This window comes from Chlorocebus sabaeus, chromosome 2 (assembly GCF_047675955.1).
Source record: "Chlorocebus sabaeus isolate Y175 chromosome 2, mChlSab1.0.hap1, whole genome shotgun sequence".
In the NCBI taxonomy this organism is placed as follows: domain Eukaryota; kingdom Metazoa; phylum Chordata; class Mammalia; order Primates; family Cercopithecidae; genus Chlorocebus; species Chlorocebus sabaeus.
The window spans coordinates 29,148,358-29,169,073 of NC_132905.1; the positions used below are offsets into that span (position 1 = coordinate 29,148,358).

General features: G+C 38.9%; 1 protein-coding gene across 1 annotated transcript in view; it reads left to right on the top strand.

Annotated features, from left to right (window-relative positions):
* The window catches only part of PAK5 (p21 (RAC1) activated kinase 5), a 316,275-nt gene that overhangs the window by 202,827 nt on the left and 92,732 nt on the right, over positions 1-20,716 (top strand). The window contains exon 3 of the mRNA XM_008018243.3: positions 366-580. Within this exon, the coding sequence (XP_008016434.2) occupies positions 377-580 (204 nt within the window). The 5' untranslated portion in view covers positions 366-376. The remainder of the gene's footprint in view (positions 1-365; positions 581-20,716) is intronic.

Here is a 20,716-nt window from a genome sequence, read left to right on the forward strand (position 1 = left end):
AGAGATCTTTGTGGCAAGGGACAGGAGAACAAGGAAAAAGTGGAAACATACAATGCCTCCAAAAACTTCTGCCCTGAACTTGCTAACTGTCTCTTCCATCCACAGTCAAAGCAGGTCACATGGTCATATCAAAGTCATTGTGGCAGGGAACTATAATCCACATGGCAAGTTTAAGGAGAGAACAAAAGAATTTGAATCAAATTATTTAATTTACACACCCTGAAAATTCAACTTTTATCTTTTGCAGCTGGGATCTAGAGGAATAACTGAAAAGATGTTGCCCTGAATGAATTAACAATAGCTTTCTCATGGTCTTCTGCTGACAAGATATAAACAGCTGACTCTTTTCTATTTACATTTCCCAGGTTTTGGCATCATGTTTGGGAAGAAAAAGAAAAAGATTGAAATATCTGGCCCATCCAACTTTGAACACAGGGTTCACACTGGGTTTGATCCACAAGAGCAGAAGTTTACCGGCCTTCCCCAGCAATGGCACAGCCTGTTAGCAGATACGGCCAATAGGCCAAAGCCTATGGTGGATCCTTCATGCATCACACCCATCCAGCTGGCTCCTATGAAGGTATGGCGAGGGTTCCATCTTTGGGTGGGCTTAAGAATCATGCTCTTATTTGAGGCACTGCATCAGCTTTATAAGCAAGCTATAAAATGCCTAAACCACGTATTTTTTTAACATTCACAGAATATTCACAATTATTCTTTCATGATTATAATTTTCACAATTTCTTATAAATTGCAGCACATGAAAAGGAACTTTGGCTTTAGATGTGATTTTTTAAAAATCAGACACATAAAATGCTATCACAAAATAGGACACTTTTATTTCGGCTTTAAATGGTGTTTTTGTTAGATTTTATACTGAAGCGTATTATCCATCCACTCTGGTTAATATTGGCAATAGCCTCTGACCAACATTAGACCACCTTTTGTTGTTTTCCATTTGTTCTCAAAATATTTAAACTTTTCTTTCATATAAAATTTACTGCCAATAGATTTTAATAATAATATTTATAAATATATATACACATGCATATATAGGCATATACATATATATGTTTTATATGATCAAATAAATATGTGTATATATATACACACAAACATATACACACATATTTATTTGTCTTTATAGCTTTCAAATTGGTCTTTATAGCCTAAGAGAGAGCTATTGCAAATAAAAGCAAGTAATTTGAGTCCTAGAATAAGATATAATTTATCTTAAATATGTAGCTAGGAAATTTTTGGCAATAAATTTTCAAAAAAGTAATTACATGTAAGCAGACAGCAGACCCAAAAAAATTTCAGTTATGCAAAGTTACTACAAAGAAAATCCAGAAATTGCAGTTTTCTTCTGCACTTCAGAATGATAAGAATTCTATAGACTATCAGGCAATTGCCCAAAAGTTCTCTATGGGAGTTAAACATCATTGAAAATTATAATGATATTATCCAGTAGATCATTCCAGAGTTTCATAATCTTTACAAAACTTGAGTTCAGATTCTTTCCTTGCTCATTATATTAGTAGATATCTGTGCTATTTGAATATGTTATTCTGCATTAACATGAATACTGCATAAACTGTATTTTAATAATATGCAGAACAAAACTGAATGCATTTTTAAAGGGATGCAAAGAAAGAGTGGAGCTGATACATTATGGGAAATGCTTATGAAATATCACCTGACCTGACTAAATTAGAACTGTGAGTCCATTGTTCATGCATAGTGCTGGTCATTCTATTCTGGTATTGAACATATGAGTCTGTTCTGCCCAAAGATTGATACAGAGTCTTATAATTCTGCATTTTGAGAGTTTGATTTTCTGGTAGAATTTCAAAACTTTTCAAACCAACTAAATGTTAAGTACACACACACACACAAATGGATATTTGAGAAGATAAAGCTTTGGGAACAAAAGGAGGCTGTCATTTTAAACAGATATCAATTGATATTTATTAAAAACTGACTAACTCACTCTACTAGTTTGTATCTGGCAATATCCTACCATTGAACATAATTTTCTCCCTAAGAGAAGGCTAACACTTAACTAATGATCATATAATAAAGTGGACCATATCTTTAAAAAGTTGGGATTAGAAAAAAATCTGCTTATTTAGTTTCATTATTTTTCCTATATCCCAAGTTTTTACAAAACCCAGAAAATGGAATGAGCAGTGTGCCCTGAAAAGTCTTCTACTATTTATCACCATGGTGAAGGAAAAATTCTCACATGAAACTAGGACTTATTTTCTTACCCTGGAGTATCATTATCATTATCATTGGATAAGAAACATTCTAGACAGAAGCAGAGTCTTAAAGAAACATTCTAGCTGAAGACCCAGGACATGCACCGTCTTGTTAGAGTGTATGCATTATTTGGTCAGGACCAAGTGTCATTTACTTCACCATGGTTTTTCACTTGTCCAGATCCTAGCAGGTCCTGTTTGGGAGCAAAGAAAGAGGCTCTCGTCTTAGTGATAACACATCATGTTCAGTGGATGTGGGATTTAGTAGAACCTTCTACTTCATTTCTTCCATCTCCTAGGTGGGCTGGCTCATTATCCTTTCCTCTCTGACAATCATTCCCACTGAGAGTTGGAGCAAGATTTAGCAACTTCTAAGCTGCTAAACCTTGTGCTTCTCTTACTCACTAGCATGGGCTTTCCAGCCCTTGTGCCAAATGCATGAGCATTCAGTCCATATGAAATGAAAAGACTAAAATATTAGTTATAGACACTTAAATGTTCACTGGGTGATGACTGGAAGATACATCTCAAGTATAGAGCAGGTCCTGGATTTCTGCAAATGAGACTTCAGGCACAATTGTACCCCTCAGGGAAAAAATAAAATAAAAACAGACAAGGAGTGACAAAAACAAGATCCAGCTAGGTTGGATCTCACCCATAAATTTTAAGATTAATCAAATCCATTTAACTGAAGGACACCCAAAAAATCAAGTACCTCATACTAACACTAAACTCCCATAAAGCAAATCTTATCTTTCTCCAAATATGAGTATAAATATTTCGCCACATATGAGTTCAGTTAACACCATTAGCAGACAGTAGACAATATTGGTGGTCAAACAGAATCCTGTGACTACCAGACTCTTACAATAAGTAAAAATTAAAAGGTTTAAGGGGCCAAACTATGTCATATAGTTTGTATGATCCAATTTTTCGGAAATGGCTTCTCTGGAAAAATCTTACAAGTCACCTAAGAGTGACATATTATAAAGTATAGAGAATATATCTCAGAAGTCAAAAAAGTCCTTGAAATAAGAAGTAATGAATAAATGGGCAGAAAAGACTGAATATAGTCATGCATGTTTAAAGCCATTTTGGCAAAATTATTTAAGTTAAATAGAACTAACCATTCTAGTTGGTTTGGTCAAAGTGTCCTTTAAATTGAGAAAGGAAAATAAGAAAAGAGATCATGACATAAAAACAGTCAGTGGAGGAAGTGTGTCACCCCGGATGTTGTGGAAAATACCAGTTCTTCAGTACTTGTCAGCAAGCTTCAACAAGCTAGTTCCGAGTGGAAATCTGCCGTTGCCACCAACACTCTTCCTTGATTAGTTAGAATTTCAGCTGTTCCTGTTTAGAACCTCGTGCTTATCCATTGTCATGCTTACCAGGACATACCTCTCCTCTGTGTACACTTATTTAGGCCAGGGTTTCTCCAACCATACAGAAGATCAGAATCACCCAAAGAGTCTGATAAAACACAGATTGCTGGGCTCCATTCTCAGAGTTTGTGATTCAGTAGAACTGGGATGGGGCCCAAGAATTTGCATTTCTAATACGTTTCCAAGTGGTACTGATGCTGCTGGTCTGAGGACCACACTTTGTGAGCTTTGATTTAAGTAGTACAAAGGAATGTATCCACATAAGGTATAATCAATGTGAGTTTACACTGGCCGGGATTTCCAAACTGTCAGAAATTTAACCAGAAGCCACAAGTTAGCTTGTACTTGTGTCAAAAGTTTGTGTGCCCAAACTTTTGGGCTAGCCATGTAGGCCATGTAGGCTAGCCAAGATAACCTGAACACCCGGAGGGGGAGGTTCCCTTTAAAACATTTGGCAAATATCATTGAGAAATTCCTTTAATATCTAATGTGATTCTGTCCATGAGAACATCATAAGCAATATTAGCAAAATCTGTGCTGAATTAGATGCATTACGTAAAGGGCAGGTTGAATGGTCATATTTGTTTGTGATTGCCCAGTAGTTCTCAAGCTTAGACTTTCATAAGAATTTCCTTGGGGGTGTATTATAGCTCACATTTCCAAGCCCCACCCTAGGGATTTTGATTCAGTACGTCTGGAGTGAGCCTGATAACTTGCTTTTCTAACATGCTCTCAGATGCTGCTGGTGCTGCTGATGGATAGACATACTTTAAGAACTGCTGTTCTAGGTGGACTAAAGCCATGACATAATGTAACCCTTTCCCTTTGTTACAGCCTAGAAATCATTTGAAATGCTAAAAAAAAAAAAAAAGATAATATTTAAAAGCTTTTGTAGCTTCTACCTAAAATGAAAAAAGCATATCTTAACATTTGCTTCATATTTCTTTTTAATTTTCAAGTAGAATTATATAAATAATGTTAAATAGCTTTATTTGGCATATCTGAATTTTATTAAGTGATGTCATAATGAATATAATCTCTAACTTACTTTTTTACTTAATATTATTTTGAGATAAATTCACACTGATGTGTAGAAAATGAGTTTATTTAAAAATTACTCTAGCTTTTTTTCAATCTATCCATTTCTCTACTAAGGGATATTGTCAAGTATTTACTACTATAAATATTAATAATATTGTCATAGACATCTGTGTTTGTGTCTTCTTGGGCCTATGGTGAAAAGTTTTCTTGCAGTGGTTCTCAAAAGTGTGGTGTAAACCTATGGGGGTTCCTCAGACTCTTTTAGGGAGTCTACAAAATTAAAGTTTGCTTTTTTTACTCTTGTTTCCTGTGTATACAATGGAGAAGCTATATTACAAGTGATAATGTCATTGATTGATGGATGCTTAATGGATCGTGTGCTTTATATTCTTATGTTTTAAATTTTCGTGACTGGGCACAGTGGCTCATGCACTCTGGGAGGCCAAAGCAAGATTGCTTAAGTTCAGGAGTTTCAGACCAGCCCAGGCAACATAGCAAGACCTCATCTCCACTAAAAAAAAAAAAAAAAAATTAGTCAGGCAAGCTGGTGTGCACCTGTCATCCCAGCTACTCTGGAGACTGAGGTGGAAGGATCACTTGAGCCTAGGAGGTCAAAGCTACAGTGAGTCGTGGTTGAACCGCTGCACTCCAGCATGTATAACAGAGCAAGACCCTGTCTCAAATAAATAAATACATTTACCAGTTTTAATATCTAATGCAGTGAATATTAATAGATATAACATAAACTAAGGTCTCTTTTAGGTCCTCAATAATTTTAAGAGGTTTTTGAGACAAAAAGCTTGAGAACGACTGTCTTGGAACTTATATTAAATGTGATTGTCTGTGACTTCTGCAACTTACCTTGCCCACACTACTGACTTTTTTGTTCTTTTAAATGAAAATAGAGACTTTTGTCTTTTTTAGTTGGCCAGCAATCTTCTAATCTCTACAACCTTTTCAAAGATTATTGAATACAATATTCCATCCCTTTTTGTGTATACTATATAATTTATCTGAACCAGCTGTTTTGAAGTTTTTTAAATTGTTAGATCCTTATTTACCATTCCTTTTCTAATTTTAGCCTTCAAAGCCTTCCTAACAATCTTCTTTTTAACTTTTAAAGATTGAAGAGTCACAGAGAAGACCAGTGCAAAACTGGCTCTTAGTTTTCTTTGTCTTTGTAGTCTTCGGTATTTTATAATCTTTCAAAGCTGAGGTTCCGTCCCTTCCTTTTTTTATCGACTGCTGCTGACTACTGCTTTAAAAACCTCTCTATTCACAAAAGCAGGTAAAATCAAGACAGGTAAATCTTTAGGTCTGGCCATCCCATTCTTGAAGATCACTGTTTCATTTTCTCTCCTGTCATAGTCTATGTTGAAAGCTCATCCAAGATGGCGTCTACTTTAATTACTCTGAAATTCTCTACCTTTCTCTATTTTTGTGATTCTCAATTTTGCATTGTGTTTAGAGCTATATCATTTTTCTTAGTTTTATTTCCATGGGATTCTCTCTTTCCTTGAATAGTTTTTAAAATCTGCTTTCCCAAAATACAGGGCAACTATCTGACATTTTCTAGCAGTATTTCCGTTTGACCTAAGGTAACAGTTTTCCCAAAGGTTCCTCCTCAGTTACACATAACTGATGTGCTCTTCCTTGTTACTCAGAGTTATGCCAGAAGGAGTTATTTCTTTTAGTGTCTCCTTTACTTTCTGAGAGTTGCTGCCAAGCAGTTTAAACTGTTTCCAGATGTTTGCCATGTTCCTAGCTGAGTGAAGCTCCCAGCCATTCTGAGAGCTGGGGCTGCCCCCTCATGACTTTTCTGGCTCCCTTAACAGGTCTCTTCTTAAAGTTCATAGATTAGATTCCCCATTACTTTCCTATCCTCATAAATCGGTGTTTTTTCTTTGCTTGGTTTTTGTTTTTCATTTTTTTTGACTCTCCCTTCTTTTAGACCTGTTTCTGCTAAAATATAATGTTGAGCCTAGAATCATCTTTTTTGCAACATGAAGTCCAATGCTTTCATGTTCACTGAGCTGGGTCACCACTTTTCATTTCTAAGTTCTCATCTAGGTGAACATCAGGACACTTCTAAGAGATAACAATGGAGCCAGGAGAAGATCTTGGAAAGAGATATATTCAAAGGAAGGAGGAAGAGCTAGTCCCAAGACCCTGTGGCAGGAACAAGCTTGAGGAGTTTAAAGGAAAAACAGATCATCTGTTGGGTAGAGCAGAGCATGATGGGTAGAGGCGTGGGGGATACGGCCAGATGGACAAGTAGGGATTAGATGGCACGGGGGCACTTTTGGAAGCCACAGTCATGAGTTTGCTGTTTTGTGAAGCCTCTGTGCATGAAGGACAGAGATCTCAGATGAAGAAATGGTCCTATTACGAAATGAATTGATTTATTTAAAGGTCAGACCCAATGTATAGTGTACCAAATATATTGATCTGATGTGTAATCCTGCAGGTGTTAGAAGTATATTAGTCAAATGGTTGTGAACAGCTGGGATGCCGGAAGTCCTTCCAATTTAATGATTATCAGAAGACATTTAATAAAAATACAAACCTTCTTAAAGAGGAAAGAGTGTATATGTTATAAAGATAGTTAATTTCACTGCTAAGCAAAATGTAATTATAAAATGAAACCCATTAGGCAGATTACCTATGTTTTAAAACCTCTCGTCAAAAATGTCACTTCAGAACTGCATTGAGTTCTTCAGAACCAGGGCCCTCAGCAGGAGGAGAGATTGCTGATCCTTTGTTAAAGTTGTTTATGTTATCTTTATATTTGCAAAACCAGTGAGGACAACGGACTTGGACACTCACATTTCTCTCGGTGCCTATTACTTCCTGGAATCCCTCGTTCCAGTGTCAGTATGCCTTTTCAGCCCTCCCACCACCACAAAGACTGTGCAGTAGGAACATCACACGGGCCCCCATTTTCTCATTTGCCTAAATTCAGGAGATGTAGGCAAGGTACCTTGTTTCCAAATAAAAGAAGAAATCCAAAACCAAAGCCAGATTTATCATATTTCTTCATTTTTATGATCCCCTCCAATCTAGAAACTTCAGCAAAGCAGTTTTTCATTGTATTAATGAGGTTAGTATTTGATGTGTACCATGTCAACACACCATCTTTCCCCATAAATGTCTCTCTCTCACACCCCTTTAAAAGTAACAAACTACATCAGCCACTAATAAGAATCATCTTTGTTTCCATCAGTGTTTTGCAGTGTTTTACGTAAGTCACTTTAAGGTTTCCTTAAACTTTGAACAAAGTTGAGCTCACATGGTCTAGTTGTTACTCTAAAAAACAAAAGCTGATGTTTTCAGAGAAGACAGTATCACCCGAGGGAATTTATCCCTGCAGGTAGCCACCTCTTCCTCCATTTGGCGGAGGCCAATGTTAACCACACACCTCCAGGCCTCTTGGCAGGGCCATCCTGGTACTCAGTGTGACAGCTCTGTAATCACAAATGGGTGATGTCACAGCTGTCACACCTGCAGCTCCCTGGAACCAGCAGAGAATAACTGGACATTCATGGTCCATGATCCTGGCATTTGGAAGACAGCTCCTAGGCTCCCAACTAAAACTGGGTCACTGAGACCCTATGAATGAATGCTCTCAGTTACTCCCCATCAAGGAGTAACTGTAATCTGTTGCCAAGGATTATTAGAAAATAATCCTTCTAAATCCAAAGAAAAAAGGCATGTGACTCTCTGTGACTCCCACTCATGCTTGGAACTTGAAAGATTTAATTTCCTGCCACCCTCAAGACCAAGGTAAACACAAATTGAACGTACCATTTTAAAGCAATTGTCAGTTATAGGTTATATTGAAAACTTATTTACTACCAATTGGTGGTTAGATCTATTCCTGAAGCCCTCTTCTCATGGTTCAAAATGCCATTCCCAGCATTCCTGCAGTGGCTGTGTTCCCCTACTGTAAATCCTGGGAGGAAGCAATAGAGAAGAACCCACACAGGGATTGCATATACTGAGGGGTCCTGTGAGTACCTCCACTTGAGTGTTTTACCCCAACTCTACTCCCAGAGCGGAAGCTGGTGTGAAGGCAGCTTGAATTTGCATGTGACTTGCATGGCCAATGGGGTGATGTGAACAGACTTCTAATGGACAGCTAAGATTTCCCTCTGTGCTTATGCCAACATCATAAGAATATGCCTTAGATGACAGACTGCCTGCATCTCTGAAACTTGAAGCAGAGCCACCCAGCCCAACCTCATTGTATGAACCTGAGTGTGGGTGGTTTGTTGCGCAGCCTTATAGGACAACTGACTGATACACTATCTTACTTAGCCCCATATCAGTCTTTTCAATTAGAGAGTAGTAACTCCATCTTTTGGGTAAGGAAAGCAAGTCTTAGAAAGGTTAAAGGATTTGTTGAAGATCCCACTTCTGTAAATGGAAAGGCCCAGGACTCAAACTTTATATCTGACTCCAAGACCCGTGCTTGTAATCACCACACCACTGTGCCTCATGGTAATAAGTACGTTTGGGCATGAAAAATATGCATAAATGATGCTAAGTCAGAAAACAAAATTGCTTCCTTCTTGCCTTTTCACCTTGCAGATTGTGTAACTGAGACTCAGGTAGGCACAGTGGTTTTTCCTAAGACCGCAGAGCACATCAATGTCAGACATTATTTCTGTGGGTAAGAATTCTGTAGAAATTCCAGATTTAGCCCATGAGCTCTCCCTTGAGAATCTGAAAAGGACATCATTATAAACACCTACCTGACTATGATTCCCTATCATTACTGCCATATGACTTTATTTTTCAGTTGTAGAGTACTCAGAGCGCTTTACGGAGTCTTTCATTATGCATGTAATCCATGCAGTCTTCTCAAGTGAATTAGGCAGAATATTTAAATAGGAAATGTCAATGAAATCATACAATGAGAAGCAAATGAGTGAACTTTCAAATGTGTGCCGCTCACTCCTGCTCCACAATGACCTCGATGCTCCCTGAGCTCATCATATTTTAGGTCAAACAGCACACCCTCCAGATCACAAGCGTGTCTCCAGAACTGTGTTGGTTTCCCATAGAGTGGCCCTCTCTGAACTCCTGACAGCTGAACTCATCAAATAAGGACAGCTGTGCTTTGATAGATGGGAAATTCTATGTAATGTGAAATGATATTCTCGGGGACATCTTCTTTTCCCCAGCTCTTCTCTCCCAGCAGTAGTGACCTAACTGAAAATAATCCTTCTAAATCAAAAGAAAAAAGGCATGTGGCTCTCTGTGACTCCCACTCATGCTTGGAACTTGAAAGATTTAATTTTATCTCTCATTTAGCATCTTATAGAAATTGGGACAGTAAGATGGCAGCTAGAGGCTGCTTTAGTGGAACTATCAAATCCTATCCTTTTAAATGTTTTATTGTGTAATTTTAAGTGGAAGCATTATGCTGCCAACTTTATACCGATGATAAATCTATCACTTTAAAATCATTTCCAAGCAGCACATCACTATCTAATTGATTGGATGCTACTACTGTTACCTTTAAGATTAAAGCCTGCCCAAGAAGGTACCTAAGTGTTTGCTAGAATCGCTGAATCCATCACCTGTTGAGAATCTTCCTATCAGCTTCCTATTACTGCATGACAATTACCACTAAGTTAATGGCTTCAAAGAACACATATTGATTATCACAGTTTCTCTGAGTTCAGAGTCTAGGCATGGCTTAACAGGATCTTCTTGCTCAAGGTTTCAAAAGGCTGCAATTAGGGGGACAGCTGGGCTTCATTCCCATCTGGAGGCTCAAATGGGGAAGAATCCACTTCCAAGCTTATTTAGTCAGAATTCTGTGGGCAGAATTCTTTTCTTTGCAGCTGCAGAATGCGTGACAGATTGCTTCTTCAAAGCTAGCAGGAAAGCAAGAGCTAGTCTGCTTGGGATATATATATATCATAATGTACTCACAGAAGTGATATCCCATCAGCGTTGCCATATAATGTAAGGTAACCATGAGAGTGACATCCCATCACCTTTGCCATGTAACATAACACAGAAGGGACAGCCTGTTACCTTTGCTGTATTCTATTGGTTAGAAGCAAGCCACAGATCCTGCCTATACTCATGGAGAGGGGATAATCAAAGGCATGATCACTAGGAGGTGGGAAACATTGAGGGGTCACCCTAGGGTCTATCTACCCTGGTTCCCAATGTCATTCCCACATGCAAAATACATTCATCCCAGCCCAAGATCCCCAAGTCTCATCCCATTGCAGCATCATCCCAAAGTCCAAACTCTCATCATCTAAATTGTGATTAGGTATTGATGGAGTGCTTGAGAGTCATCTATTAAATGTAGCTGCTGGGGCACAATTCCTCTCCATCCATGGAACTATGAAGCTAAAGAGACAAATTATATGCCCCCAGCCTTTCCAACATATAATGGCGGGACAGTGCAGGATAATAGGTGTAAAAATTCTGATTCAAAATGGGGGCAGGGCGAGGGCAAGCGGGTGGAAGGTAAAAAGGAATTACCGGTCTGTGGCTCTTCTGAAATCCAGCCAGGCAAATGTTAGGAGTTCCCTGATTACATTTCAAGGCTTGGGAATGGCCCTCTGTGGCTTAGGCTCCATCCTCAGGGTTCTTGGTTCTGCCCTTCTTTTTCATGAAAGGCAGCACATGTTTGCATCCTGACTAGTTTTATCAGCATGCTTTCCAATGCTAGTAGAATAGAAAGGGTCTGAAAACCTCCTTTATTTCATACTCTTTTTGTCCCTTTCAGGCCAAGTGGTCAGTATTCCTGATGAAACAATTTCTTAAGAACTTTGTAGAGTTTGTGTGGATTCACTGTGGTTCACTCCACTAGGTGAAGCCATATCCACAGATATTTTAAAGATAAACCTCCCTGTTCCTTGGCCTCCTTCTGAGATGACTGAGGGACAATGCCCATATGCTTCCTTGAGGTTTTCTGGCTCGATTGAGAAGATCTATAGGGCAAACCCTTAATTTCTTAAATGAGCCTTTCATGTAGCTGCATACTTTTGTCTTCTGATCTAAGTTTCTAACAAAGAGCTGTACAGTCACACTCAGACTTTTCCCTAGTGCATGTTCTCCTGAGAGTGAATCTCTTCATTTTAGCATCTGTGCCATCTAGAGATCATCGGAATTTTTTACATTGTCAGATTCTGATTCGGTTTTTTAAGAAAAATTGTCCTCCCAATTTTCCTCTTTCCTCACACATTTTACTATAAGCAGAAAGAAGAAACCAGGGGGTTCCTTCAACACTTCCTGGAAATCTTTATACAGCCAAGTTTATCACTTTCAATTCTGCTTTCCAGATAACCTCAGGAGACTATTTCACCAAACTTTACATTACAAAAGATTCTCCTTCTTCCTTCCTTCAGTTTCCAATGAGTGTTCCTCACTTTTGAGCCTTTACCATCAGCATCCTCAAAGTCCAGATTTCTGCTCTGAGTCTGTTCATGTCATTTAGGCTTTTTCTACCACATTCCTCAAAATTCCCCCAGCCTTCACCCACCTGGTTATGAAACCCCTTCCACATTGTTATGGATTGAATTGTGTCCCTCCCAAACGTTTATGTTGAGGTGTTAACCCCCAATGTGACTTTGTTTAAAGATATGGACTTTAGAGAAGTAATTAAGGCTGTGTGAGGTTCACAAGGGTAGGACCCTAATCCAATAGGGCTGGTGCCTTTATTAAAAAAGGAAGAGCTCAGTCATGATGGCTTACACCTGTAATCCCAGCGCTTTGAGGGGCCAAGGCAAGAGGATCACTTGAGTCCAGCAGTTCAAGACCAGGCTGAACAACATAGCAAGACCCTGTGTGTATTTTTTAAAAATTAAAAAAGAAAAAAAGGAGGAGGAGGAAGAGACACCAAAGGTGCCCACCCAGATAAAAGGCTATGTGAGGATACAGGTAAGAAGGCAGCCACCCCAGTCTGTGTTATTTTGTTATAGCAGCCCAAGCAAACTAATACTCACATTTTTAGGTATTTGCTATAGTAGTTCCCCACTTCCAGGTATCAAAAGCTATGTTAGTTTTCTATTGCTATGTAACACATTACCATAAATGTAACAGCTGAAAACAACACACATTTGTTAATATCCCTGCAGTTTCTATGGGTCAGGAGTCTGGCACAGCTTCACTGACTCCTCAGGTCTCAGGATGCTGAAATTCAGCTGTCAGCTTGGCTACATTCTCCACTGCCTTCCCATCCAGAGGCTTGACAGGGCAAGAATTCACTTCACAAAATTCATTTCCTTGCAGCTCTGAGGGAATGGGGTACTGAGGCCAGAAAGGAGAAGAAGCCTGGTTTGCTGATGAACAGGCAACCCCATAGGCAAGCAGGCTCAGTTGTGCCAGGGATGCTCTGAGACCATGTGGAGCACACCTTACAAGTAGCCCAGCAAGGAGCAAGGAAGCTGGGACATCTACCCACCAACTCCAAGCTTTCTGGGTTGTGGGTTGCTCCCAGGAGTTAATTCCCTGACAACTCCACACTTGGTCGTGCATTCCCCAACAGCCAGAGGACACCTTGTGGTAGAGAGACTCGGGGAACCTTAGCATGGATAGGAAATGTCTGCAGGTGGCCTCTGGGGTGGACTGAGGGGATAAATGCACGACACCGGTGGCAACTGCTATCGGTATAATATCAACTTTCATTTCCTTAACAGATGTGTATTGTGCACCTACGATGTTCTGAGAGAAAAAACAACAGTATTTGGTCTTCATCTCCATAGCATGCACAGTCTAGTGAGGGAGAAAGAATTGTAAAGACAAATGAAAACATAATGTTATAACAGAAGTATAAATATTTTGTTATGAAAGCTTTGAGAACAAAATGACTATACTTCCTAGAAAATTTTGAGAAGATATAACTTTGGATTTTATGGAAGAGTATAATCTTATATTCATACCTAACGAATGAATACTCCTATGTAAACCAATAGTAACTTTACAAAGAGGCAATGACAATGTATTGCTTAAGAGCCCTCTGGAGTCGAACCGTCCAAGAAAAATTAAAAATCTTGATTCTTCATATTCTGGCTATATGACCTAGTGCAAGTTACTTAACCTCTGTGAGCTTCTGTTTCCTCATCTGTTGAAAGTGGATATAACAGTACTACCTCACAGGGCTAGAGTAAGGATTGAATAGCTTAATACATTAAAGCATTAGCAGTCAAGAAATAAAAAATGAATCAAAGCAAATGGTCACATGTACAAAGTATAATGAAAATTCCCTTTTTAAAGAGGAGAACAATATTTTGAGTTTTTCTCTCTCAATTAATAAAACAAAAAATATACATGTATGTCTTCATCATTTTAGGAATACTGTTTGGAATAATTTATATGTTACTCTCTAAACCATACAAGTGTGAGTTCTCAGAGTTCTTATAAATTTGAATGGAAAGGCCAGGCGCAATGGCTCATGCCTGTAATCCCAGCACTTTGGGAGGCAGGAGGCAGGAGGATCACTTCACTCATGCTGGAGTGCAGTGGCACGATCTCTGCTTACTGCAACCTGCCTGTAAGGTCGAGACCAGCCTGGCCAACATGGCGAAACCCTGTCTCTACTAAATTTACAAAAATTACCCAGGGGTGGTGGCGAGCACCTGCAATCCCAGCTACTTGGGAGACTGAGGCAGGAGAATCACTTGAACCTGGGAGGCAGAGGTTGCAGTAAGCAGAGATCGTGCCACTGCACTCCAGCCTGAGTGAAAGAGCAAGACTCCATTTTAGAAAAAAGAAAAGAAAAAGAAAAAACATTGAATGGAAAAATACCCCAGATCTCTTTCACTCGTGGGTGCACTCAAGTGTGAAGTTTCTAAGGGCAGGCTTCCAGTGCTATCTTTCCCCTGAAACCTGCAGGCTGCTGCAGTGCTGCAGGCCATTGCTCCCACCTAGAAGCAGGAGGCAGAGCAATGACTGCTTGCAGCAGCATCTGACATCAGCAGCCCTCACCTCCCACCTCCTGGGTCAGCAGCATCTTTGCATGTGAGTTGTGAGGCTGGAAACCTCATTGGCTGGAAACCACAAGCCAAGTTCACTTTCTGAAGTCTGTAGGTGTGGGGAAAAGGAGCACTTTTTAAACAACACTAGGGAGAGGTGCATGAGGAAATAGCTTTCTTCAAATCTCCATGTCCTAAAGCCAGATCTCACTAGAGCAGAAAGCTGGAGAAACAGCTGAATGTGATAAACCTTCTTTAGAAATGAAACCCTGTGGTATGTTTAGCAGATATTTTTATCTATAGAAGAAAATGTGCTTCCTTTGAGAGTTATTTCTAAAAACCTTTCATTTTTATGTTTTCACCACTTGAGAGCACTAAGTATTCATCATAGGCAGCTTAGCAAAATTAGAAAACTACGGAGAAAAAATAAAGACCTGTCTTTTTTTTGAATTTTTGAATTTTGATGTATTTCTTGCACCATTTTAACACAGACACATGTGCGTACACATACACAGAAGAATGAGATTGTTGACTATATTTACACAGTTTTGATTTCATTTTATCACCAAATTTCAGGGGTTACCAAAGTTTCTTGGTTCTCAGTAACTTGTCACAGCACCTCCTAGAAAAATAAATAAATAAAAATAAAAGCCATTCCATTTATTAGGTAATTCAGTCCAAACTGTAAGTATGTCATAACAACACATACATGTAAATTGCAATTTGTAAAATACTTATATTTCATTCTGAAACACGTGTGAAATGTGCAGGTCTGCTGGACACTGCCTCACTTCTCCAACCTTGGAACCAGGCTGGATACCACACCCTCACCCTCATTTCCTGTTCCACATTGATTTTCACACAGGACTTTCTGTTTGTTTTAGGTCATGGCCACTGCCAGATACACCACTTTACATTTGATGTCATCAAAATACATGTAGTGTAATCTAATGTTGAAAGATGCACTAGTAATTTAGAAGGTATCTGACAAGTTAAATGTTGTTTCCTTCAAAATTTTAAAATAGTCTGCCACACCATTGTGAGTTTGCTGCAGTTCCCTGGGTTACCTTGGCATATAGTTTGGGAACTACGAACTTAGTCTCATTACACTGACTGCAAGATTATTTTTATTATTATTTTTTTCTCTTTCTGTTTTTGTTTGTTTGGGGTTTGCAATATTATTTTTAGTGGCCACATTAGAATTCTACAGATGTGTCATAATTTTAAAACCCTCTTATGGTTGGAAATTTATGTTGATTGTTAGTTTACTTTTTATTGATAATTTCATTGTCTTCAAATGGGTAAGAAACTCCATTCCTTTTATGTAAAGGTTGAGTCTTTGAATCCACAATTACTACCCATAGTTATTTGGCCTATTTATATTCTTACCTTGCAGTTTCAGAGCCCAGTTAGCTCAATTAGCTGGTGGCACCTGCAGTCTTGAATGCTATGATTATCCACCTTCTAAATCCTATGATCTTCATGGTTTTGTCACTGATTTGATTTGGGGAACAATGAGCCTAAAACAGGAAACTACTTTTTAACCCATCAGCTGTGCTTCAGATTTTCAAGTTAATGAATAAAAATAAAGCCAAGGAATTGACAAGCCTGTAAATTGTCAGCAACCAGAGAGAAATTAAACCTAGGAGAACACAGGGAAGAAATGAAGACAGAGCCAGGCACAGTGGCATGCACCTGTAGTTCCAGCTACTGGGGAGTCTGAAGCAGGAGGATCATTTGAGCTCAGGAGTTCAAGGCTGCAGTGAGCTAGCATGGTGCCTGTGAATAGCCACCATACTCCAGCCTGAGAAACATAGAAAGACCCTGTCCCTAAGAAAAAGAAAAGCAAAATATATTAAGACAAATAAAAATCAGTGTGAAATTCAGAAAAATCTTACTTTTGGTAACTTCATACCAAAAACCTGGGCACAGCACTGTGTCCTACACCATCCGTGGGTACGGTGCAGTGAGGGAAGATGTCAGGGGACTACCCAGGATGGTGCATAGCTTCTTGGCACAGTGTTGTGTTCATATTTGAAACTAGCTCTTCAATTAAGGGTAGATCCTCGATGGATTACTATTCCATTAGCTTTAAGCTAGCACAAATCAAGTCAAATGAGAGGGCATCGGGGGAGAGAGTGAGAACATCAGGATAAAGGAGTTCTCATCAAATATAAGGAGATGGTGTTGAAGCTAGAGCTTATGAAGGTGGTGGAGGTGGTTGAAGGTTGTGGAAGTGGTGGTGGAAGCTGTGGAGACAGTGATGTCAGTGGAGATGGTTGGTGGATGTGGTGGTGGCAGTGGTGGTAGTGGTAGTAATAATACTTTTTTAACCTTCATGAAAGGCTACTTGTAGATGTAAATGGCCCACATCTATTTTATGCCCAGTTATAAAGTTCTGTCGCCCACAAACCAATGTGAAGAATACTTACTTAATTGCTTATAACAGATTCATTGTTTGTTTGTTTGTTTGTTTCTGTGAGATGCGAACTCACTTTAGGATACAGGACTGGGGCTCATAGTTAGTGACATATTTGAATACATATTACCTCATTTAAGCCCCTTTGAGGTAGGTATTATCCTTATTTTACAGACTGGGTGATCTGAGGCTCAGAGAACCCAAAGGACTTACCAGTAGTCACACAACTGTCAAATGGCAGAACTGAGGCATGCTCCACCCAGCTCAGGAGACTCCAGAGCCAGGGCCTTGCCACAAAGCACAAAGTTGTGTTTGAGATGGCTGTGAGTTGTCAAGGGTATAATGGGAACACTAGCACATTATAAGAGAGAGAGGTAAGGAGAAAACATGAACCTTAATTTCAAGAAAACAGATAAGTTGGAAGAAATTCAGTTGCCTTTGTCTCTATAATATTTCTACCCCATCCTGGACATGGCATAAAAATCTTCCTAGAAGCACCTTCCAAGTGTTCAAATTCTACTGTTTTCTAAGGTACTCACCATATCAATACCTTTGTTAGGTTATCAACATTCAATTTGTTCAGCATTTTTGAATACCCAGCATGGGCTAGACATGATGTCAGTGCTTGCTGGGGTGTGAAATTGAGTATGTCAGTGACTGAGATATTGATAACCAGGAGAGGCTAAAATTTCTATAGGACTGGACAAAAGTTGCATTTTCTGATACATTTCTCCTATGCCTTACTTATTTTTATACCAAAAACTGTTTCTGCCAAATTTTGAGAGAAATATGTTTAAGTCTCTCTCTAGAATTGTGATTTTTCCTATGTTTTTCTTACGGTATTTTATTATCTAATATTGGGCTTCATATTCAGCATTGGATTAAAATTGTCTTGACTACAAGACATACCATGACCCTAAAGTGAAATTGCTGGATCATAAAGCATTTGTACCATTGAATTTAGTAAGTACTGACAGATGGCTCTCCAGAATGACGGTACCAGTGTACTCCCCATCAGTAAAGCATAAGGTTGCACATCTTACATCTTCACCATGCCCTGATATTATACACTGAATATTTGCAGGTCTAAGGAGGATTTCATTGTGGTTTTTATTTCCTTTCTCTTTTCACTATTGTGTTTGAGCATCTCTTCATATCTTGTTAACTGTTGGACCATTCATTTGGTAAATTGCCTATTCAAATCCTTTGTCAACTTTCCTGTTGTTTTGCAAGAATTCTTGCATTAGTAAGAGTTTCTTTAATCATTTCACTTTAAGTGCCCCCTTGTCTTATACTTTCAAACCTGATTTCTTTTTGTTTCTATCTATCTTAGTCTAATACTGTACTTTTATTTGGGTATCTGTAAGTATTTTCTTATAAACAGCATATTGTTGTTTAGTTTTATGTTGTTTTGTCTTTATTCAATCTGACAGTTATTGGAATAATTTGGTACATTTATATTTAGTATCATAACTCATCCACTTGATTTCATTTCTTCCATATTACTTAATGCTTTATTTAATGTACATTTTTATTTTTTTCTCTTCCTTATTTCTTGCTGATTTGATCATATTGCTTTTCATTCTGTTCTTCTCCTTTATTAACTTGGAGTTTCCACTTTTCCATTCCACTAATGGATTCTCCCCTTTCTGTGCTCTTATGATCAGATACTTTCCTTTTTTACTATATTTTTAAACAAACTCCCAACTAACTCCCCCAATAATATTAACTTATCTCTCCCCACAAAATGCAATATATCCTCCCTATTTCTGATTCCAATAAGATGAGACAATTAGAAAAATGTCATCCATTCGTCTTCTTCCCTTTCTCCACTCCTTGTGACAAACAGACTTCGAAAAACTTTTATTTCCCTCCCTCCTAGATGATGATGAACTCATTTTATATGTACAGCACTAAACTATTATTAGAATTTTCTGTTTTAAGAGCCCTTATTTAGCAGTTTTATAATGCATCATTCCTAGACAGTCTTACTTATCCACTCAGAATTAATTCAATAAAGAGAGAGAGAAACAGAGAGAGAGAGATACAGACTGAGTGCACACCAGATGTGTTGCTTAACACAGCGGTCCCCAACCTTTTTGGCACCAGGGACCGGTTTTGTGGAAGACAGTTTTTCCACAGACAGGGGTGGGGATGGTTTCAGGATGGAAGTGTTCCATCTCAGATAATCAGGCATTAGAGTCTCATAAGGAGCGCACAACCTAGATCCCTCGCATGACTGGTTCACCATAGGGTTTGCAACCCTATGAGAATCTAATGTTGCTGCTGATCTGACAAGAGGCAGAGCTCAGCTGGTAATGCCCAACCGCCCGCCACTCACCTCCTGCTGTGCGCCCTGCTTCCCAACAGTCAGCAGACACTCCGGGTATGAGTCCACGACCCAGGGGTTGGACACCCCTGAATTAACAGGTTTTCCCCTCCTCCTCATGTTTACTTCATCTTGAGGTCAATGTCTAGATTAGCACTATTCCGTAGAACTTTCTGTGATAATGTAAATGTCCGCTAGGGTAGCCACCAGACACATGGAGATATGGAGCTCTGGAAATATGATGAGGATGACTCAGAATTGAATTTTTGATTTGATTTTATTTTAATTTAAATAGTCACATCTGTCTAGTGGGTACCATATTGAAAGGGAAGATCTAGATCATCTGTTATTTGGATATAGTCTTCACTGGCATTACCTCTAAAATGGTTAGAGATAATTGTAATATATGATCATGATTTGCTTTCTTAAGTCTAACATATAATCATATTTCTTTTGGTTTTGCTGATAAGTGAATATATTGTGGTTGAGTATAGGTTTCTCAGTCCTTTCCTCTCAGGTAGGGCTTCCTAGAAGAAGAACCTCAGACCGGGGTTCTTCTGCAAGGGACTTACTGAGGGAGATGTCTCAGGAGGCACCCGTGACAGAGTAAGGTAGGCAGGACAGTGCCGAAGAATATTATGGACAGAGCTGTGTGATTTCAGTTCCAGTCTAACCTGAGCCTGAGACCATGGGAGCTCTGGAGTATCAATGGCACCATGGGATTGTCTCACCTGGAGATAGCAATTCTGACTTTTATTACCATTTTTCAATAAGTCATTGGCTGAGACCACCCCCAAAGAAGGGCATAACACCCCAGGCCCTGCGCATGAGGCTGTGAGCACTTTCTGGATAACTGTGGGCCATTCTCAGGAGGCGTGGCCTGCCATTGCCCGTCAGCCACCACACTCAGACCTAAGTCAACTGCAGGACTGTATTTACTCAAACTTCAGGTTTTTAGATAATAAGCCCATTAGTATTCTCGTTCTTTCTTGGAAGTATATAACAGTTTTTTCATTCTTAGAATTAAATAATTTTCTAGGATATGCCTATGTAAGTTTTTTTTTTTTTTTTTAAATCGGCCCATTAATATTCTCTCTTTCCTGGAAATACGTAAGAGACTGTTTTTATTCTAAGAGTGAAAAATTTTTCAGGATATGCCTAGGTGTGTCTTTTTTTTTTTTTTTTTTTTTTTTTAATCAGTCCTGCCCTGAACTTAATGACATTTTTTTAAACTGCCTATTCAGGTCCTTAGCTCAGGGAAATTATCATCCATTATTTGTTAAATTATGCCCGCCATCTGTTCCTTTTTATTCTTCTGATACTTCCTTATTTTGCATGTT